The sequence below is a fragment of the Hemicordylus capensis genome, chromosome 2 (genome assembly GCF_027244095.1).
Source record: "Hemicordylus capensis ecotype Gifberg chromosome 2, rHemCap1.1.pri, whole genome shotgun sequence".
Taxonomy (NCBI): domain Eukaryota; kingdom Metazoa; phylum Chordata; class Lepidosauria; order Squamata; family Cordylidae; genus Hemicordylus; species Hemicordylus capensis.
This window is the reverse complement of record NC_069658.1, coordinates 355,125,269-355,141,799: the sequence shown is the minus strand read 5'-3', so window position 1 is coordinate 355,141,799 and position 16,531 is coordinate 355,125,269. Positions and strand designations below refer to the sequence as shown.

At 44.1% G+C, this 16,531-nt stretch overlaps 1 protein-coding gene across 2 annotated transcripts in view; it reads right to left on the bottom strand.

The window, feature by feature from the left end:
• Window positions 1–2,398: 2,398 nt before the first annotated feature.
• The window catches only part of GDF9 (growth differentiation factor 9), a 31,838-nt gene continuing 17,705 nt past the window's right edge, over window positions 2,399–16,531 (bottom strand). The window contains exons 2-3 of one of the 2 annotated variants that reach the window (XM_053299901.1): window positions 9,445–9,655; window positions 2,399–4,555 (exon numbers count right to left, since the gene is read on the bottom strand). In XM_053299901.1, coding sequence (XP_053155876.1) covers window positions 3,606–4,555; window positions 9,445–9,577 — 1,083 coding nt within the window. In that variant the 5' untranslated portion in view covers window positions 9,578–9,655 and the 3' untranslated portion in view covers window positions 2,399–3,605. Of the gene's footprint in view, window positions 4,556–9,444; window positions 9,880–16,531 lie in introns of those variants that run through there. The other variant, XM_053299900.1, reaches the window with a different exon arrangement.

Sequence of the window (16,531 nt, the reverse complement as noted above, 5' to 3'; positions counted from 1 at the left end):
GAAACCCTGCTTTACATCATTTTGTGTGCTGGAATCTATATACTAGCTGACCCACCACTGAAGCTTATAGCATGGCTAAGTTTGCAAGGCACACCATTCATTCACAGGTGTACGACAAAGTAGATAGACAGAAACAGTCAGAGGCATAGCAAGGTTGGACTGGGCCCAGAGACAAAATTTTAAAATGGGCCCCTCACTGATATACACACACAAACACACTTCACAATATATAGTGCACTCACACTCACATCCCCATTATGAATACGGTGAATATCTAGTTCTCATTGAATCTAGTTTTTTTACTCTCTGCTACTGTCAGTCTCCAAGAGACTCAACATAATTCATAGGGGCAGGTGGGGAGTAATGTGATGTGTCTCTGGGGGGGCCCTCAAGGCAGTGGGGCCCCAAGACTCCCCTTGCCTAATGGTAGTTACGCCCTTGGAAACAGTAGTTCAGAATTGATTTACAGGTACTCTACAGAGGCATCACAAGCCTGTGTCCCACCCACCCCCCAATTGTCAGTCCCTGCTGTTGGTTTGTGGGGGCCGGTGCTAGCCCTTATGTTTTGCTGCATTGCCTCCTTCCTCCTCACTGCCGGCCCCTGCTATTTCAGGTCGAGTGCCATGTTTCAGGGGGTGCCATGCATCCCATCCGGTCACCTCACAGGACTCTAAGAACCTGCCAGGAGTTCATAAGAACACAAGAACAGCCTTGCTGCTTGATCAGGACCAAGGCCCATCTAGTCCAGCATCCTGCTTCACACAGTGACCCACCAGATGCCTCCAGGAAGCCCATAGGCAAGAGGTGAGGGCATGCCCTCTCTCCTGCTGTTGTTCCCCTGTAACTGGTATTGAGCGGCATCATGCCTCTGAGGCAGGAGATGGCCCACAGCCACCAGACTAGTAGCCACTGATAAACCTGTCCTCCATGAATTTGTCTAAGCCCCTTTTAAAGCCATTCAAGCTGGTGGCCATCACCACAACCCATGGCAAAGAATTCCATAGATTAATTATGCACTGTGTGAAAAAGTACTTCCACATGTCAGTCCTGAATTCCCCAACCTTCAGTTTCATGGGGTGACCCCTGGTTCTAATGTTGTGAGAGAGGGAGAAAATTTTCTCTGTCCACTATCTCCATTCCATGCATAATTTTATACACTTCGATCAAGTTCTCAGCAAGAGCCACAAGTGAGGGGAAAGAACGTGTCCTCTCTCATGCCACAGTGAGGAGCATAATGGGAGTGGAGGTTGCAAGAAGAGGGAGGAGGAGGAGGAGGAGATGATGAGGATGGAGGCGGCCACCCCACGCCATTATGCTCTCTACTGTTTCAGGGCAAGCAGCACGAGAAAGGACACATCATGTTCCATCACCTCAATCGTGGCTCTTGCCAGAAACTTCTCCCACTCACACTGAAACAGGCACCTCGACACTTACCCTGAGCGAGCATGGCACCTCCTGCTTGCGTCAAAACAATGGGGATGTAATGGGGCAGCAGCAGTGAGAGTAAGGAGGCAGCAGCACAGCAAGGCAAGGTACAGTGCCAAAGGGCTAGCGCCAGCCCCCACAAACCAGCAGCACCTCCAGCAGGTGGCTCGTGTTCATCGCATATCTGGCTATGCCCAGCAGGATCGGTAGATTCCCACACTTTAATTCAGAGCAAGTGTGGGCTGTATTGTACACACACTGCTGGCCCCAGCTCCTGGCTTACCTCTCCTGCTCACTCTCAGTGGTGGCAAGAGGAAGAGGAGGAGAGAAATCACTCATGTGGGAGGTGGGAGCCACAGGCAGCAGAACGAGGGAAGAGACCAGTGAGTGTAGCCTCAGTAGGAAAAGGGAGAGGAGGAGGGAAGAGAAAACACACATGTGGAGAGCCTGGGAGCACAGCAAGGGAAGGAGAAGGGTGGGGGGAGAGAAAGCACATGCGCTCTTGAGGCAGCAGCAGCTGAGGGGCTAAAAGTGGGAGAGAGGAGAGAGAGCAAATCCACCTCTTCCTTCTCACAGAAGGTAATCGCCCCACTACTTAGTTACACCTCCTGTGTTCTTAAGTGTTTACATCCTGAAACCTAATGCACACAAGAACTGCTCAACACTTCAAGAAACAGGTGGTTTTTTGTTCTACCTTTTCTGCAGATTTGAGGCCTATTTGTGGCAGAAAAACAGGAATGACACATACATAGTTTATACAGCCAGCATTATCCTCCGTGGAAATCATAATTCAAGGTGGCACAGTTTTCGACATGATAGGTTCTTACAGAGATTCTAGGACAGCATTGGAAAAGGGTATACAGAATGATTTCATAGAACTTTGCTTCAGAACAGAACTGCAAAATGTAAAATTAGAATACCATTGAACTGGAAGTAGTCAAGGGAGCAGAGAGAAAAAACAAGCCAAGCTGCAATTGCTTTATATTTATTTCCAGCAAGTGTTAAGGTTTATGAATACACTCTGATGGCATTTCAATTCAGCAACAGAAGGAGACATTAAAATGCTTTAAGCTAGCTGATCACTACAGAACACACCTTTCTTTTTCTTTTTTTTCAAATACACTGGAATGTAACAGCATATCATAATTTGTATTTAGGTGAATGGTGTTTCCTGTTCAAAACAGAAGACAGCAAGCATTTTAAAAATGCTGAATGCTAAATTTAATAGAGCTCATCAATCCAATCTAATATAGACTCAAAGTAACCAACTTCCTTTCTTTCAGTTAACTGAAATGTAGAGCTACTTCCCACAATATGTAATGGGAAGGCACTTCTATGTAGAACTTAGCATGAAAGCTCTACACCAGTTATGACATGTCTGTGTTATATGTAAAAAGGTAGATGTAAAAGTTACAGTGCATGCACACCATGTATACAATCAGATGCGATGATCTATGTGCACATAACAGACTATGCAGGAGCCTTCACATTTTGATGTTCTATTGTGTAAAAATGTCCAGTAAGTAACTGTTCTAGATATACCACTAGGACATTTGCTACGTTCTATTTGTTTTGGTACCACAAGAGCCTTCAGAGTTAGACAAAAGGTTATCCATTGCTTTAAAATAACCTTTACATCTGGTAGTCATCATAGTAAAGGACAGGAGTTGTCTCAGACAACCAGTTTCAATCACTAAAAGTACATATAAAAATTAAGTGATTGAGAAATCAGCAATAGTAAAACCTTCTGTGCCTAGACACTTGTCGTAAAAATGTTCGCTTATAAAATATTTTTTAACACAGGAAAGACTAAACAAGAACTACACACCAAAAAATAAATAAATGGCATGAAGTGGCAGGTATTTATTCCCTTTATTTTCTATCTAGATAAATATAGTGCTTTTTTTTTTTTTAATCCCAAGCAAAACATTTCACAATTCATGAAATAGTTTTCCAGCTGGAAATAAACATCAAGGAAAACCTCCTTATGCCCAACTTCACATTTAGTCTCCTCTAAATCAGAAGGGGCTAACAAAACACAACAAAAAATGCCATCAAAGAAATACCTGCCAGGGTACTCCATGCTAAGTCTTTTAAACAACCAGAAAGCTACACTTATTGTAGCACGGGGCGGGGCGGGGGGGTACTGAAATAGAAGCATAAATAAATCAGGATTGGTTTTACCGACAAGTGCATTTGGTAGCGATCATATCTTCATATTCTTTGTAGACAATTGATCTATCAGGCTCAACCTTCAAGACACTCAAGGGGCTATATTCAGCAGGAATGCAAGAGGGCCTGGGGACAGAGGAATCCAGCTTTTCATATATGATGTTCTGTACCATTGTGTGGACTGGAGAGCCATAGCGATGCCCAACTACTCTTGGACATTCACCTTTGCAATAGTGAGGATTGTATCTGTGTGGTGCAATTATCCACTTGTCCCATTTCAGTTGGCTGAATCTCAGCCAAAAATTATGAAGTTCACATTCATTTTGGGGAAAGAGGAACTGTTCGTAGTATTGACTTAAATTATATGTCGGAGACGGTGTGTTTCCTATGTTTCCATCTCCATCTCTTCTGTGACGAGATGCTCTTTTGCCAAGTTTAATTTCCTTTCCTGCCTCTTCATTGGGATCTGTGAAAGAATCCTCCTTCAGCCTAGACCACATGGGGTTCCTTCTCCTGTGTTTTAGAAAATTCCATCTGTGGTAAGCTTGCTCACTAGTATCATTGAGATACAGAAGAAGAGATGGTGATACCAAAGCCATGTTAAAGGAATCCCAGTTAGAGTTGGGGGACTGGTCATCTTTCAGGCAAGTAAAATTGACAGCCATATGAACACTTCTCTTGTTAGAGGCTATCAGAGGCTGGAGAAAAGCGGTCACATCAATCTCAACCCATTTGCGCCTAAGTTCAAAATGCAGCTTGAAGGTCATTGCATGAGGAACATTGGGGCACACTGGATTAGAGCCATCATGCTCCTTTACAACTAGAGTGCATGTGCATGTAATGGCTGAAGATTTAGAAACAGATTTATCGAATGAATACAGTAAGACTGACTTGAGCAAGTGTTCTAAAGCAGTTACACAATCCAAGTTGAAGAGCAGGTCCACTGAGCGAAAGTCTCCTGAAAGAGAGGGGGGGGGGACACTTTAGCAATTAAAATAATTTAATCAATCCAAAAGATGCAATTTTTCTAAAGGAACTGGAGACTTTGGAACAAGATGCATTTCCATCTATGATATTACAGACTATATGTACCAATAAAATTATACCTTAAAAGCAGCTAAAGGAGAACAAGACAAACAGAAATAAAAATGGAAAATCCACACAATAGAACCTATGGCATTCCTTTAGCATTCTGCCAAATCATACGATTGCGATCCTGGAACTCATATGTGATCCATTGTTGAGCCCCACCAACTGCATTGCAGAAAGCATCAATCCACCACAGGGCAATTCTTGAAACACTCTGTGTAATGTAATCGCTAAAGATTTGGATATGATGAAGATGCATAACTGAATGGGGATCTGAGCCTAACTGGGTAGTCTTGGTCAAGTCACTATTTGTCCAGTTCCTGTTGCCCACAAACAAGTTTGGGTCGTCATTTGATCAGTACTAATGCCCTTTCCCCTCAGGGCCTCATCACACACTAGTATAAAAGCAGGTAAATATTGAGAATGTAGCACATACTTGCTGAACATTGCAAGGAATATGTAGGAGAGAAGCCATTTTAAGCAACTCTTAGCATTTGTGTTAAAAAAATACAGCAATAGCCCAGTGTTCTGCATTGTTATGAATAATCATATCTATTTGCAGTTTGGGGTTGCTATGATTCTGTTCCTTCAGATTTCACAGATTCTTCAACATCCTTCCTCTCCAAATTGGAATGGAACAAATGTCAAGATACAACATATTCATAACACAGTGGTAAGATTTTGCATCCTTTTCTTTGCTGGAGCAAACATCTTGATCTTTATTATATATGGCCTTGAGAACATTTTACGGAGTTAATACTCTTGAAAAGCAATTTAGGATAATGTTCTTTTACAGGTGAGTAAATGTTCTAGCAACAGCTGAAACAACTTGTTCATACATAAGAACATAGGAAGCTACCTTATACCAGGTCAGACCATAATAGGGTTGCCATATTCAAGATTCCCAAATCTGGGTGGCCTAATTTGCATATTATGCAAATTATGCAGTGACTAATTTGTATTTATTTATTTATTTATTTGACAGATTTGTATACTTTCCCCTCCTTCTCTGCCCTCCTATGTGATCGGATCTAGAGTAAAATTCAAGCAATCCGGGCAGCACATTTGAAATCTGTGTAAATCCAGGTGGAATTTAGCAGCCGGGTGGAGGAGCCAAAATCCAGGGGCTACCCTAAATTCCAGTGGACATGGCAACCCTACACCATCAGTCCATCTAGTTCAGCATTGTCTACACAGACTGGCAGCAGCTTCTCCAAGACTGCAGGCAGGAGTCTCTCTCAGCCCTATTTTGGAGATTCCAGGGAGGCAACTTGGAAATTTCTGCATGCAAGCATGCAGATGCTCCTCTCCCATCCCCTAAGGGGAAGCTCTTACAGTGCTCACACTAGTCGCCCATTCAAATGCAAACTAGGATAGACTGTTTTGCAAAGGGAACAATTCTTGCTTGCTACCACAAGACCAGCTCTCAGCCCTCACAAGTCTGAATTGACTGGTATGGAGTCAATCCAATCCCCATGTTATCTGTTTATTATTCCCAATAAGCTTTTGGGTTTAGTAACTCTGAACTCTCAAAAATGCATTTTCCAGTGTAATTTTTTTAGAGCAGGGGTTGGGGGTTTATGATTTCAGGAGCAGGAGTGTAGCTATAATTGAGCAGATGAGTTCAAAGAACCCGGGGCCCCCCAGCTCCACCTCTTCCTATTTTCTTCATTATCTCCCTCACTCCAAGGGGCCGCTGGGGAGAGGGGTGAACACGGGCCCCCTCTCCCCTAGCTACACCCCTCTTCAGGAGGAAGAAGTGAAAATGACTGCATTTCAGTTCTTTAGATGATTAAGGGCTTTTTAAGTTGCTGAGGTTCTTGCTAAACCAGTTATTCTCAAAGGTTAGGGAAGGAAGAGGGTTGCCACCCAATTTCTCACAGGGCTCTTTCACTTTTAATAGCTGCATGAAAGATAGGAAATCAGTGGGTACATCTTTTCCACCGCTGGATTTCTATGATGGAAAAGACTGTACTTGCTAGATTTCTACATACCATGGAAATATTACATTTGCATTTCAACCTTCCTTCTAAGGAGCTGAGATGGTGGGGACTGGTGAGTCCCATTTTATGCTCCTCACACAATCCATCCCCATGAGGTAGGTTAAGCTAAGAGGTGACTGACTCAAGAGAACGAGCTACATGACTGAGCACGGTTTCAACCCAAGTTTCCCCAGCTCAAGTCAAACACGATCCACTACACAGTGGGCTGCACTCTTAAAGTTACAGAGATCCTTCTAGAAGAAGGTTGTAACTTTAGGTGGGATCCACCTATAAGGAACCTGAGTGAACTGTCAGATGTTAATGTTTGTCACTTCTGGGTGAAAGGCTAGGGCTAAGAGGTAGGCCTTGAATCCAAATAATTATATTGGCAAGTCCCTTTTGCTAAAAAAAACACCACCCTGAAATACCTGGGTTAGTAGTTTCAGTTCTCTGTGGACATAAGGGCAGAGTTTGCTTCGAGTCAAAGCTGAACACATAAAAATATTTGCTTAAGCAAATTTGGAAGCAAATCTCAATTAAGACAGTGTGATTTGCTTTCCAAGTAATCAAACAGAAAATTGGGTTGAAGCACCACCAGTCACAAACAAGAAGGTTTCTCAGACTGATGGTTTTACTACAACGTAAAGTGTTGTAAGTTAGGACAAGAGTATATAAAGCACCTATAAACATCAATAAGTGTCAATAAGCATAAATCAGAGTAAACGAAGGATGGGAGAGGAACTGCAGAAAGCAGCTGTGGATGTCATTTTGTATTTCTGCCACCATTTTGTCCTCTGATTTTCCAGTAGTTTTAATGATAATTTTAACAATATTTCCAGAAGAGATTTCAATGATTCCAGTACAATATAGGCTTCCCTATATCAGATCGGAATTATTCCCAATATATCCAGAATTTTGCTGTTGGATATATCCAACTGCACAGGCCTATAGCACAGCATAGAGCATGAAAGCTGCTATGGATTTTGGATACAGGCCTGTGCGGTGTGCCTATTTATTGTTCCAATGCACCACTAGCAGTGCATGAGGGCACCATGGAAAAATAAACCAAAAAAATTATATTGTACTGTAGACCCCGAAGTTGACTGCAGGGCATAGGAAACAATCTGCCTGGTTAGGAACTTAAAGAGTGGTAGACAAAGCCAACACCCCGCAAAGTCACTCTCACCTCCATCTCTTGCTTTATCCATGGGGTCTCTCCACATGGCTCTGCAAATATGTCAGAGTATACCACACAAGTGTTTTCAACACTCCAGCCAAGTGTCATTTTTTTAAAAGGCACTTATGTATTAAGGGCCAATTTTCATGAAAAAAGCCCAATAATGCTACTGGCTATATGAAAAGCACTGAAAATACCTCCTGGAGCATTTTCAGACAGCAGGCTTTACCATGAGTTTACTGAGAGGCTTTACTGCAAATTTGAAGATGCCCAAAAAAACTAATGAAAAAAGTGGATTTTTTAACCCCAGATATAAATTGGACTACACTTTTAATATGCAATGAAAAACCTAAATAGTTGCAGGGATTTGGGGGTAAATCTGGCTGATAGATGAACACACACCTTCCATTCCGGAGGAGATGCAAACTAAAAACCCCGTATGAAAAGGCTCCTGTAAACACTGTAATTGCCTCCCTCATAAGAACTCACACCCACCCTAAGTGTTGTGAAGCAGGCACAAATTGCCATTTCTGAAACCTCAAGTAGCACCACTGGGGTGCTTTCCAGACTACCCACTCAACAGCAGCAAAATGCTTTGGTTCAGGCAAATCACATTCAAAACGTAAATACATGCTGTTGCGCAAAGCTACCAGCAGGGGGGAGCAGTCTCACGGAAACTAACAACTAGAAAATACAGCAACCTTTTTACGCCAGACATACAACATTACAGCACTAAATCACAGTGATTAAATCCAAAACAAGGCATCGGAAATGCGAACAGCATCCTGATGAAAGTGTAAGGGCTGCGGTTTCACAACACAGGAAGTGTGGGAGCACACTTAGTAGATATGTCATGACCCCACTGCAGGGTCTAATCTGGAAAGCACCCAGGCAGACTTTTATTAGTACTAAAAATGTAAGTAATGTGCACATTTATTTGGTAATTAGTTACACGTGACAGGCTATAGAATGAATGCATTCAGAGAGTGAGAACTCCAGAAAAGGTTAGCCATTAACTAAGTGTGGAGATCCTCATTCAAAGGATAAATTTCCACTGCTGAAACATTTGAAAACATACTAGATTTATGGATTGTCACTATCTATGTGGTTGAAGAGGCTAGTGACCTACTGAAAATGTACACACACTGAAAGTGTACACACAGGTAAAGTGTGTTGTCGAGTTGGTTTCGACTCCGGGCGACCACAGAGCCTTGTGGTTGTCTTTGGTAGAATACAGGAGGGGGTTACCATTGCCTCCTCCCATGCAGTATGAGATGATGCCTTTCAGCATCTTCCTATATCACTGCTGCCCGATATAGGTGTTTCCCATAGTCTGGGAAACATACCAGTGGGGATTCGAACCGGCAGCCTCTGGCTTGATAGTCAAGCCATTTTCCCGGGCCACCATTTGGTGGCTTTACACACACACACCAATGTTAATTCTCACTTATGAGAGACATACTATGAAATATGTTCATTGTATATATAATAATCATGAGAGCAAGAAGTAGAAGATCATTCAACCACACATATGGTGGGAGAATAATTCAATTCCATGTATGGAAAGCCGCAGGAGAACTGCTGCTTTCAAACACTTACCTCTCATTTGACCACTGATGGGGTGCTTGCATTCAGCATGTGGAGTGAAGAGGCGGACCGTGTTATAGAGATGGCTTTTGTTGGCCTTTGGTATCCCTTCCTTGGTGGCAAACATTTTATACAGCCTCTTCATGTATCTCAGAGCCCTGGAATCTGGCCGTGGTCTTGGGTTACCATCTTCCCAACTCTGGTGACTGTGGTCAGACAGTACCTTGAAAAGGGGAGGCAACCGACTATAGCCATTTTCTACATCTGGGGGAAGCAATAGCGTTGGAGGCAGCTCAGAGTCTTCAGCCTCAGACATCAGCAATGACTGAGAACCCCTTTCATCCCTGGAACTGGGGAAACACAGGACTCCGCAATAAAACAGTCTGACAGAACAGAGACAGAGGCATATTCCCCAAAAGACCGCCATGATGGGGATTAGTCAAGACAAAGAAACCACTCCCCCCATGTCAGGTTACATTCTAAGGAAAGGAAGCAGCCAGTCCTCGTCTCTTAAATAAATTCCAGGTGTCATCAAGAAGGCTGTCTTCTAATTAGCCATCAAAGACATACACCTGATGGGGTGATCCCGCGTGCTCATCAGCTTCAGATTCCACCCTTTGCTTCTGAAGGCTTCTGCTAAGTAAAGCCTATTGAACTCCCATAATTCAACTATGCTAGCCTGGAAAATATTGCAGAAACTGACAGAAAAGCTAAGGCTACAATCCTATGCTCACTTACCTTGGAATAGGTCCTATAGGGCCCACTGCAAGGTAAGTTAAGACTTACTTTATTTTATTTTATTTATTTTATTTGCTTTTTATACCACCCTTCCTAAAATGGTTCAGGGTAGTTTACACTAAAATAAAAAATACATGACAATTATTTCTGAGTAAATTTGCTTAGGCTTTCACTGCCTATTAAATGCTAGGGCCTTATTCTGAAAATACACATGTGCTGAACCCTACTACTGCAAGAAGCAACATTACATTTAACGATTCTTTAACAAGTTACATATCCATTCATGAGTGCTGGTCTGAAGCAGAACAAGCTGCATACCAGCCCTCCACCACCCCCTCCACAAGGCAACTAGGTTGCTGTTAGGCATGAGGAGCACCTGCCACCCCATCCACTGTGCCCATCAACTGGGTTGCCACTGGGTGCAAGAGCTGTCTCCCTGCCCCCTCCACTGAGCCCAGCAGCTGAGTTGTCTGGATGCAAGAGTTGTCCCCCCGCCCCGCATGTTGGGGTACTGCTGGAAGTGAGGGCCTCCTGTTGCCCCTCCACAATGTTCAGCAGCTGGGTTGTTACTGGACACGAGGATTGTCCATTTCCTTCACCTATGTGTCTGGCAGCTGAGTTGCCTCTGGGTGTGAGGGCCACTTGCTGTTCGCTCCAGTTGGGTTGCCACTGTACATGAGTTTGCCGTCGTCTGGGCACAGCAGCTGGGTTGCTGCTGGGCACAGGCAGGGCGGGGGCACCTGCCACTCCTACACTGTCCCCAACAGCTGGGTTGCTGCTGGGTATGAGAGTTGCCTGCCATCCCTCCACTGTGCCCAGTAGAGGACCACCCACTCCCCCATCACCCTCCATCCAGTCTGGCATCTGGGTTGCTAGAGAAAGGGATAGGGACTGAGGAAATAGGGAGATGGTGAAGAGGCAATCGTGGGGAGAAAAGTTCCAACTCAGGCCATGCCCGTCCCCATTGTTTCCTCTTGCTTTTTTTGAACCAGATCAGGGAAGGGAGGGCATGGGGGGCAGGCAGGCAGTCCACGATAGATCTGGTGCATCCAGCCAAGCAATGGGGGCATGTGCCCCTTGTGCTCAGTGCTAACAAAGCCAGTGGTCTGAAGCCTTGAAGCATTTCACCATCAGCTTCCAAGAGTACAAGGAAATCTTGGGAGCGTGCAGTCAAATGTCAGAGAGTTGAAGAGGTCTAATGCTGCAGTCCCAAAGCCCACTGAACACAGTGAGCTGCACTTCCAAATAAGGGGAGGGGATTTTATTTTGGGCATAAGGTGTATAAAAGGAATCAGGTAAGTTGCACTTTTATTTTAATGCTTGCATTTTTAGGAATTATTAAGAATACATAGTAGCTTATATTTAATAATAAATGTAATTTTTTATTGCATGTGAACCATTGACATATGTAAAGATGAAATTATAGCACTAACTAGCACATAGCACCCTTCACTTTGTTGGACTGCCAGGCTATGATGATGGGTCCTTTACAGTGTTGTTAATTGCTGAAGTGTACTTGTAGTGTATCACTATCTTTTGTGCCATTGTAGTATTTATTATTTTGTTTTAGGGATTAGAGATGGTGTACCACTGGTTTGTTTATTATTGTTATGATTATGCTGTTTACACACAGTCTACCAGATGTTATTGACTGGATTTGGTACTTTAATTATCGGGCCCTTTCCAAGGGTCTAGAATAACCAAAGAAAAATTAAAGATAGCATCATGGTATTCGTGCTGTTCCGAGTAGTGTGGTTTTCTGTAGCTGATGTGTTGTAATTTTATCGATGCCCAAGGTGTGGAGATGGTGTTCAAGTTCTTTTGGTACTGCACCAAGGGCACCAACAACTATTGGCACCACTATTGTTTTCTTTTTCCAGAGCGCTCAGTTTCAATCTGAAGGTCCTTGTATTTAGTTATTTTCTCCAATTATTTTTCATTGACTTGTCTATCCCCTGGGATTACAATATCAATGATCAGAACACGATTCTTCTCGATGACTGTCAGTCCCAGCGCATTGTGCACTAAATGCCTATCAGTTTGTATTTGAAAATCTCAAAGGATTTTTGCCTCCTCATTTTCTGTGACCTTCTCAATCAGATGACTCCACCAATTCTTGCTTGCTGGCAATTTGACAATTTGGCAATGACAAAGAGAGCCAGCGTGGTGTGGTGGTTTGAGTGCTGGATTAGGACTGGGGAGACCCAAGTTCAAATCCCCATTCAGCCATGATACTTGCTGGGTGACTCTGGGCCAGTCACTTCTCTCTCAGCCTAACCTACTTCACAGGGTTGTTGTGAGGAGAAACCTAAGTATGTAGTACACCACTCTGGGCTCCTTGGAGGAAGAGTGGGATATAAAATGCAAAAAATAAAATAAAATAAAATAAAATAAATAATTTGTAATACTTGCAAAGGTTCCAGTGGATCATTGCAGCAACTTTAGTGTGTCTTTCCTTATAATCAGTCTGCGTGATTTTCTTGCAACATTCTACATCCACCTTCATTTCTTGGCAGGTACAGCCTATCAATATCACTTCTTGGGTGCAGGGCATGATTGATGGTCATTATTTTCCTGGTTTTCTGATCCAGCGCATCAAGTTCTGCTTGTTTCCAATCAACAATACCTGCTGTATATCGGCTTACAGGAATTGCCCATGTGTTGATTGCTTTGATAGTGTTACCACCATTAAGTTTGGACTTCAGTGTCTTTCTTACTTGCCTAATATATTCCTTACTAACTTTGGTCTTCACTTGAGCATGCTTGATCTTGTCACTTTGGAGAATGCCCAAATACTTATAATTTTCCTCAGGTGACAGACTCTTTATGTTGTTTCTGTTTGGCATCTCAATTCCTTCACTAGTTGTTATTTTTCCTCTAGTTCTTTTTCTTGTTGTTGTTAGACATGATGCACACTGTAACAGATCTGGAGCATTCCATGTTGGGGCTGCAGCAGTGGGTTATGGCCTGGCCACACGGGCCCATTGCGCATGTGTGGCAGCCTCCAAAATGGCTGCCGCGAAAGGGGAAGGGCCTGGAAAGGGCCAAAGAATGCCCGAACCAGGCAATTTTTGCCACAAGGAAGACTGGTTTGGAGGAGGGGAAACCTCCATGGGACCCCCCCCCGTGGTCTTGGAGAAGCCCCTGGAGGGGTAAGTACTCATTTCTTTTTAAATTTGACTCATGAACCCCCCAGACAGCTGGGGGAAGGGGTTTGGTCTGCGGGCAAACTGAACAGGGGGTGGTTGGGTTTGATGCCGAACTGTTGAACGAAACCAGTTCAATGCCGAATCCGTTCAACATTGAACCTGTTTGCACATCCCTAACCACTAGTGCTCTGCAGTATTGGTGCTGCTTTCTGGCTCTGCTGCAGTTCTCACACAGAGTGTTCCAGCTACAGTATGGATCTCATCAGTGTTGTGTTGGTTGTGAATCCATTCCTTGATCCAGGCCAGCTTTTGAATGGAGCTTTAGTTACTTGTTTTCCAGTCCTGGAGTAGAGGCGGGCCTAAAAAACAGGCAGCAGTAAGAGCACTAAAAAACTGTTTGCACTTGTCTCTCAGTACATAATATCTGTTTCATTAAACTATTAATATCTCTGATTCCACTCCACTGCCTTGTCCTTGCATACCACAACTCTTTCCCTTGGATTCTACAATCAGGTATTATTATTCTCATCTGCCATCGAACCGCTGAAGTGGCAGGCACAAGTGGAATGGGCCTGTGATTTTCAGCTATCTCCTCCTTCCTCTCCATCTCTCTGTGCCTCTCAAAACTGTGTCCCTGAGGGTTGGGGGAACCTAAGGTAGGGATGTGCATGGATCCGACTGGCCAGTAATTAAAAAAAAAAAACTTTACTCCCCTCGGGGGAGTTCCTGGAGGTGGTGGTGGGGTCCATGGAGGTTCCCCCTCCCCCGCTGGCCTTCCTCATGGCCTCCTTGGCCAGTTTGGCCACTCTTTGGCTGGTTTTCAGCCTTCACCCAGTGGCCCATTATGCAGCCCACGTGCCTGCACACTTGGCCTCTGCGTGGTCCAGGCCTGGGCCTGAAGAGTGGCTGAACCAGCTGAGGGGGCCATGAGGGAGGCAAGCGGGAGAGGAGGAACCTCCATGGACCCCACCACCACCTCCAGGAACTCCCTCGAGGGGAGTAAAGTGTGTGTGTGTGTGTGTGCGCGCGCGCGTATGTGAAGCTCGCGAATCCCCCGAACATCGGGGGGTGTTCGGTCCAGGGTTGGACCGAACAGGGGGTGGTTCGGTTCAACCCCAAATGGTCAAACCGAACCAGTTCAATGTTGAATATGTTTGACATCAAACCTGCTTGCACACCCCTAACCTAAGGGAGACAGTACTGAGAGGCATATGTAGCCACAGAGAGAAGAGGAGATAACTGAAAATTATCCTTCCCCACTCTTGCAATGGAAAACATTTGCACATTACTGAAGACTTTGTCTGGATGTCGTCTTCTTCCTCTTCCTCTTCTTTTGTATTTAAATGATCACATTCTGGTTTAAAATACTGGCTTTTCACATTCTGGCTTAAAATACCTTAGTAAGGTAAAGTGTGCCATCAAATCGATTTTAACTCCTGGCGCCTACAGAGCCCTGTGGTTTTCTTTGGTAGAATACAGAAGGGGTTTACCATTGCCATCTCCTGTGCAGTATGAGATGATGCCTTCTAGCATCTTCCTATATTGCTGCTGCCCGATATAGTACCAGAAGAGATTCGTACTCAGAGGCGTAACTATAGGGGGGCAGGGGGGGCACATGCCCCAGGCGCCATCTTTTCTGGTCACGTGGGGGGCGCCGCCATGACCAAATTTTTTTTATTTTTTTTTTAATTTTTTGTTAATACAAATGTTTCCTGCTCAGTGCAGCAGCGCTGCAGCAGTCAAGGGAGCGTGTTGGTGTCCCCTTCCCCACGAGCGGTCCCTTCTGCGCTGCCTGCGCCCCCCCCCCATTGCTTTGCTGGCGCCTGGCGGCCAGTCAGTGGCCTGGCTTGGCGGCGGCGGGCGCTTGTGAGGAAAAACCTAAGTATAATGTAGTATGTTGGGGGGGTGGCGGGGTGGCGCGGGGGGGGGCGCCATTTCAGTGCTTGCCCTGGGCGCCGTTTTCCCTAGTTACGCCTCTGTTCGTACTGGCAACCTTCTGCTTGTTAGTCAAACATTTCCCCACTGCGCCACTTAAGTAGTCCTGTCCTTTACAACAGTCCTGTGGTGAGTCAATATTATTCTCATTTTGCAGATGGGAGGAGCACTGAGAGTGCAAGTGGCTTGTCTAACACCAGTAAATTTGTGGCAGAAATGAAATTTGATCATCCTGGCCATTTGTGCAATTTACCTTGAGAATGAGTTTAGTATAATGGACAAAGCTATCAGGTTCTACAAGGGACATGAAGTTATTTATATCTTCAGAGTCTTGACAGGTTCACTGTAATGTGGGCAATCATTTGGTGAGGACTCCTAATGATACTACCAGGGCCTTTCTAAGACCAGGGGACAGAATGTTCATTTCAGCCCCCTCCCACTTTCTTCTCTCTAGGTGACATACTGAGCAACCTTACACACATAGTGGAATGTAATATTTGTGCTACTGCAAAAGAGTGCAGTTGCACAAGTGCAAAAATTGCATGAACAAGTTGTTCAACAATGTAGCCATTAGCCACACTGTCATGCAACTCTAGTTGCACAATTTTTGTGCTTGTTCAACAGCATTCTTGTGCAACTGTGCAAACATTGCATTCAGCCATATGTGTAATATTACATGGTATTCAGCCACTGCTTCCTGTGTCAATGTAATGACCCCTGTGTCAATGTAACAATGATCCTTTAGTGGTTATATTTAACTCAAAGGTGCAGCTAGGTAATTTTGGACCTTGGACCTAATGAAATTATGAGGGGGGCCCCTGTAAAACAAGCATCCTCTTTGTATATATACATTTACCTACAAACCCACAGGCCGGAACCATAATGCATTGGGGGGATAGGGAGAGAAAAGACTAAACAACCCCCAAAGGATCCACACATCTTCTTGTACATTCACCACAAACCCACACATCTGGGCCAGAGTGCATTTGCCTAAACTAAACTAAACTAAACTAAACTAAACTAAAATAAAATAAAAAGAAGTAAAATACAAATTGTTCTAGTAAGAACTAATCTGTCTACTTTCCTTTCACTGTCTCTACAACCGGACTAAATATGGTTCAAATCGAGGTCCACAAGTTAGATCTCTTGTGCCTCAAAGGTTTATGCGCCTGCCATCTTGGATTGAGGTGGATGACTTAATTGCAAACTACACCATTAAGGTGTCCCTGTGTGTCACTCACTACAACTGTAGCAAATTTGGTTTGAATCGATTAGAC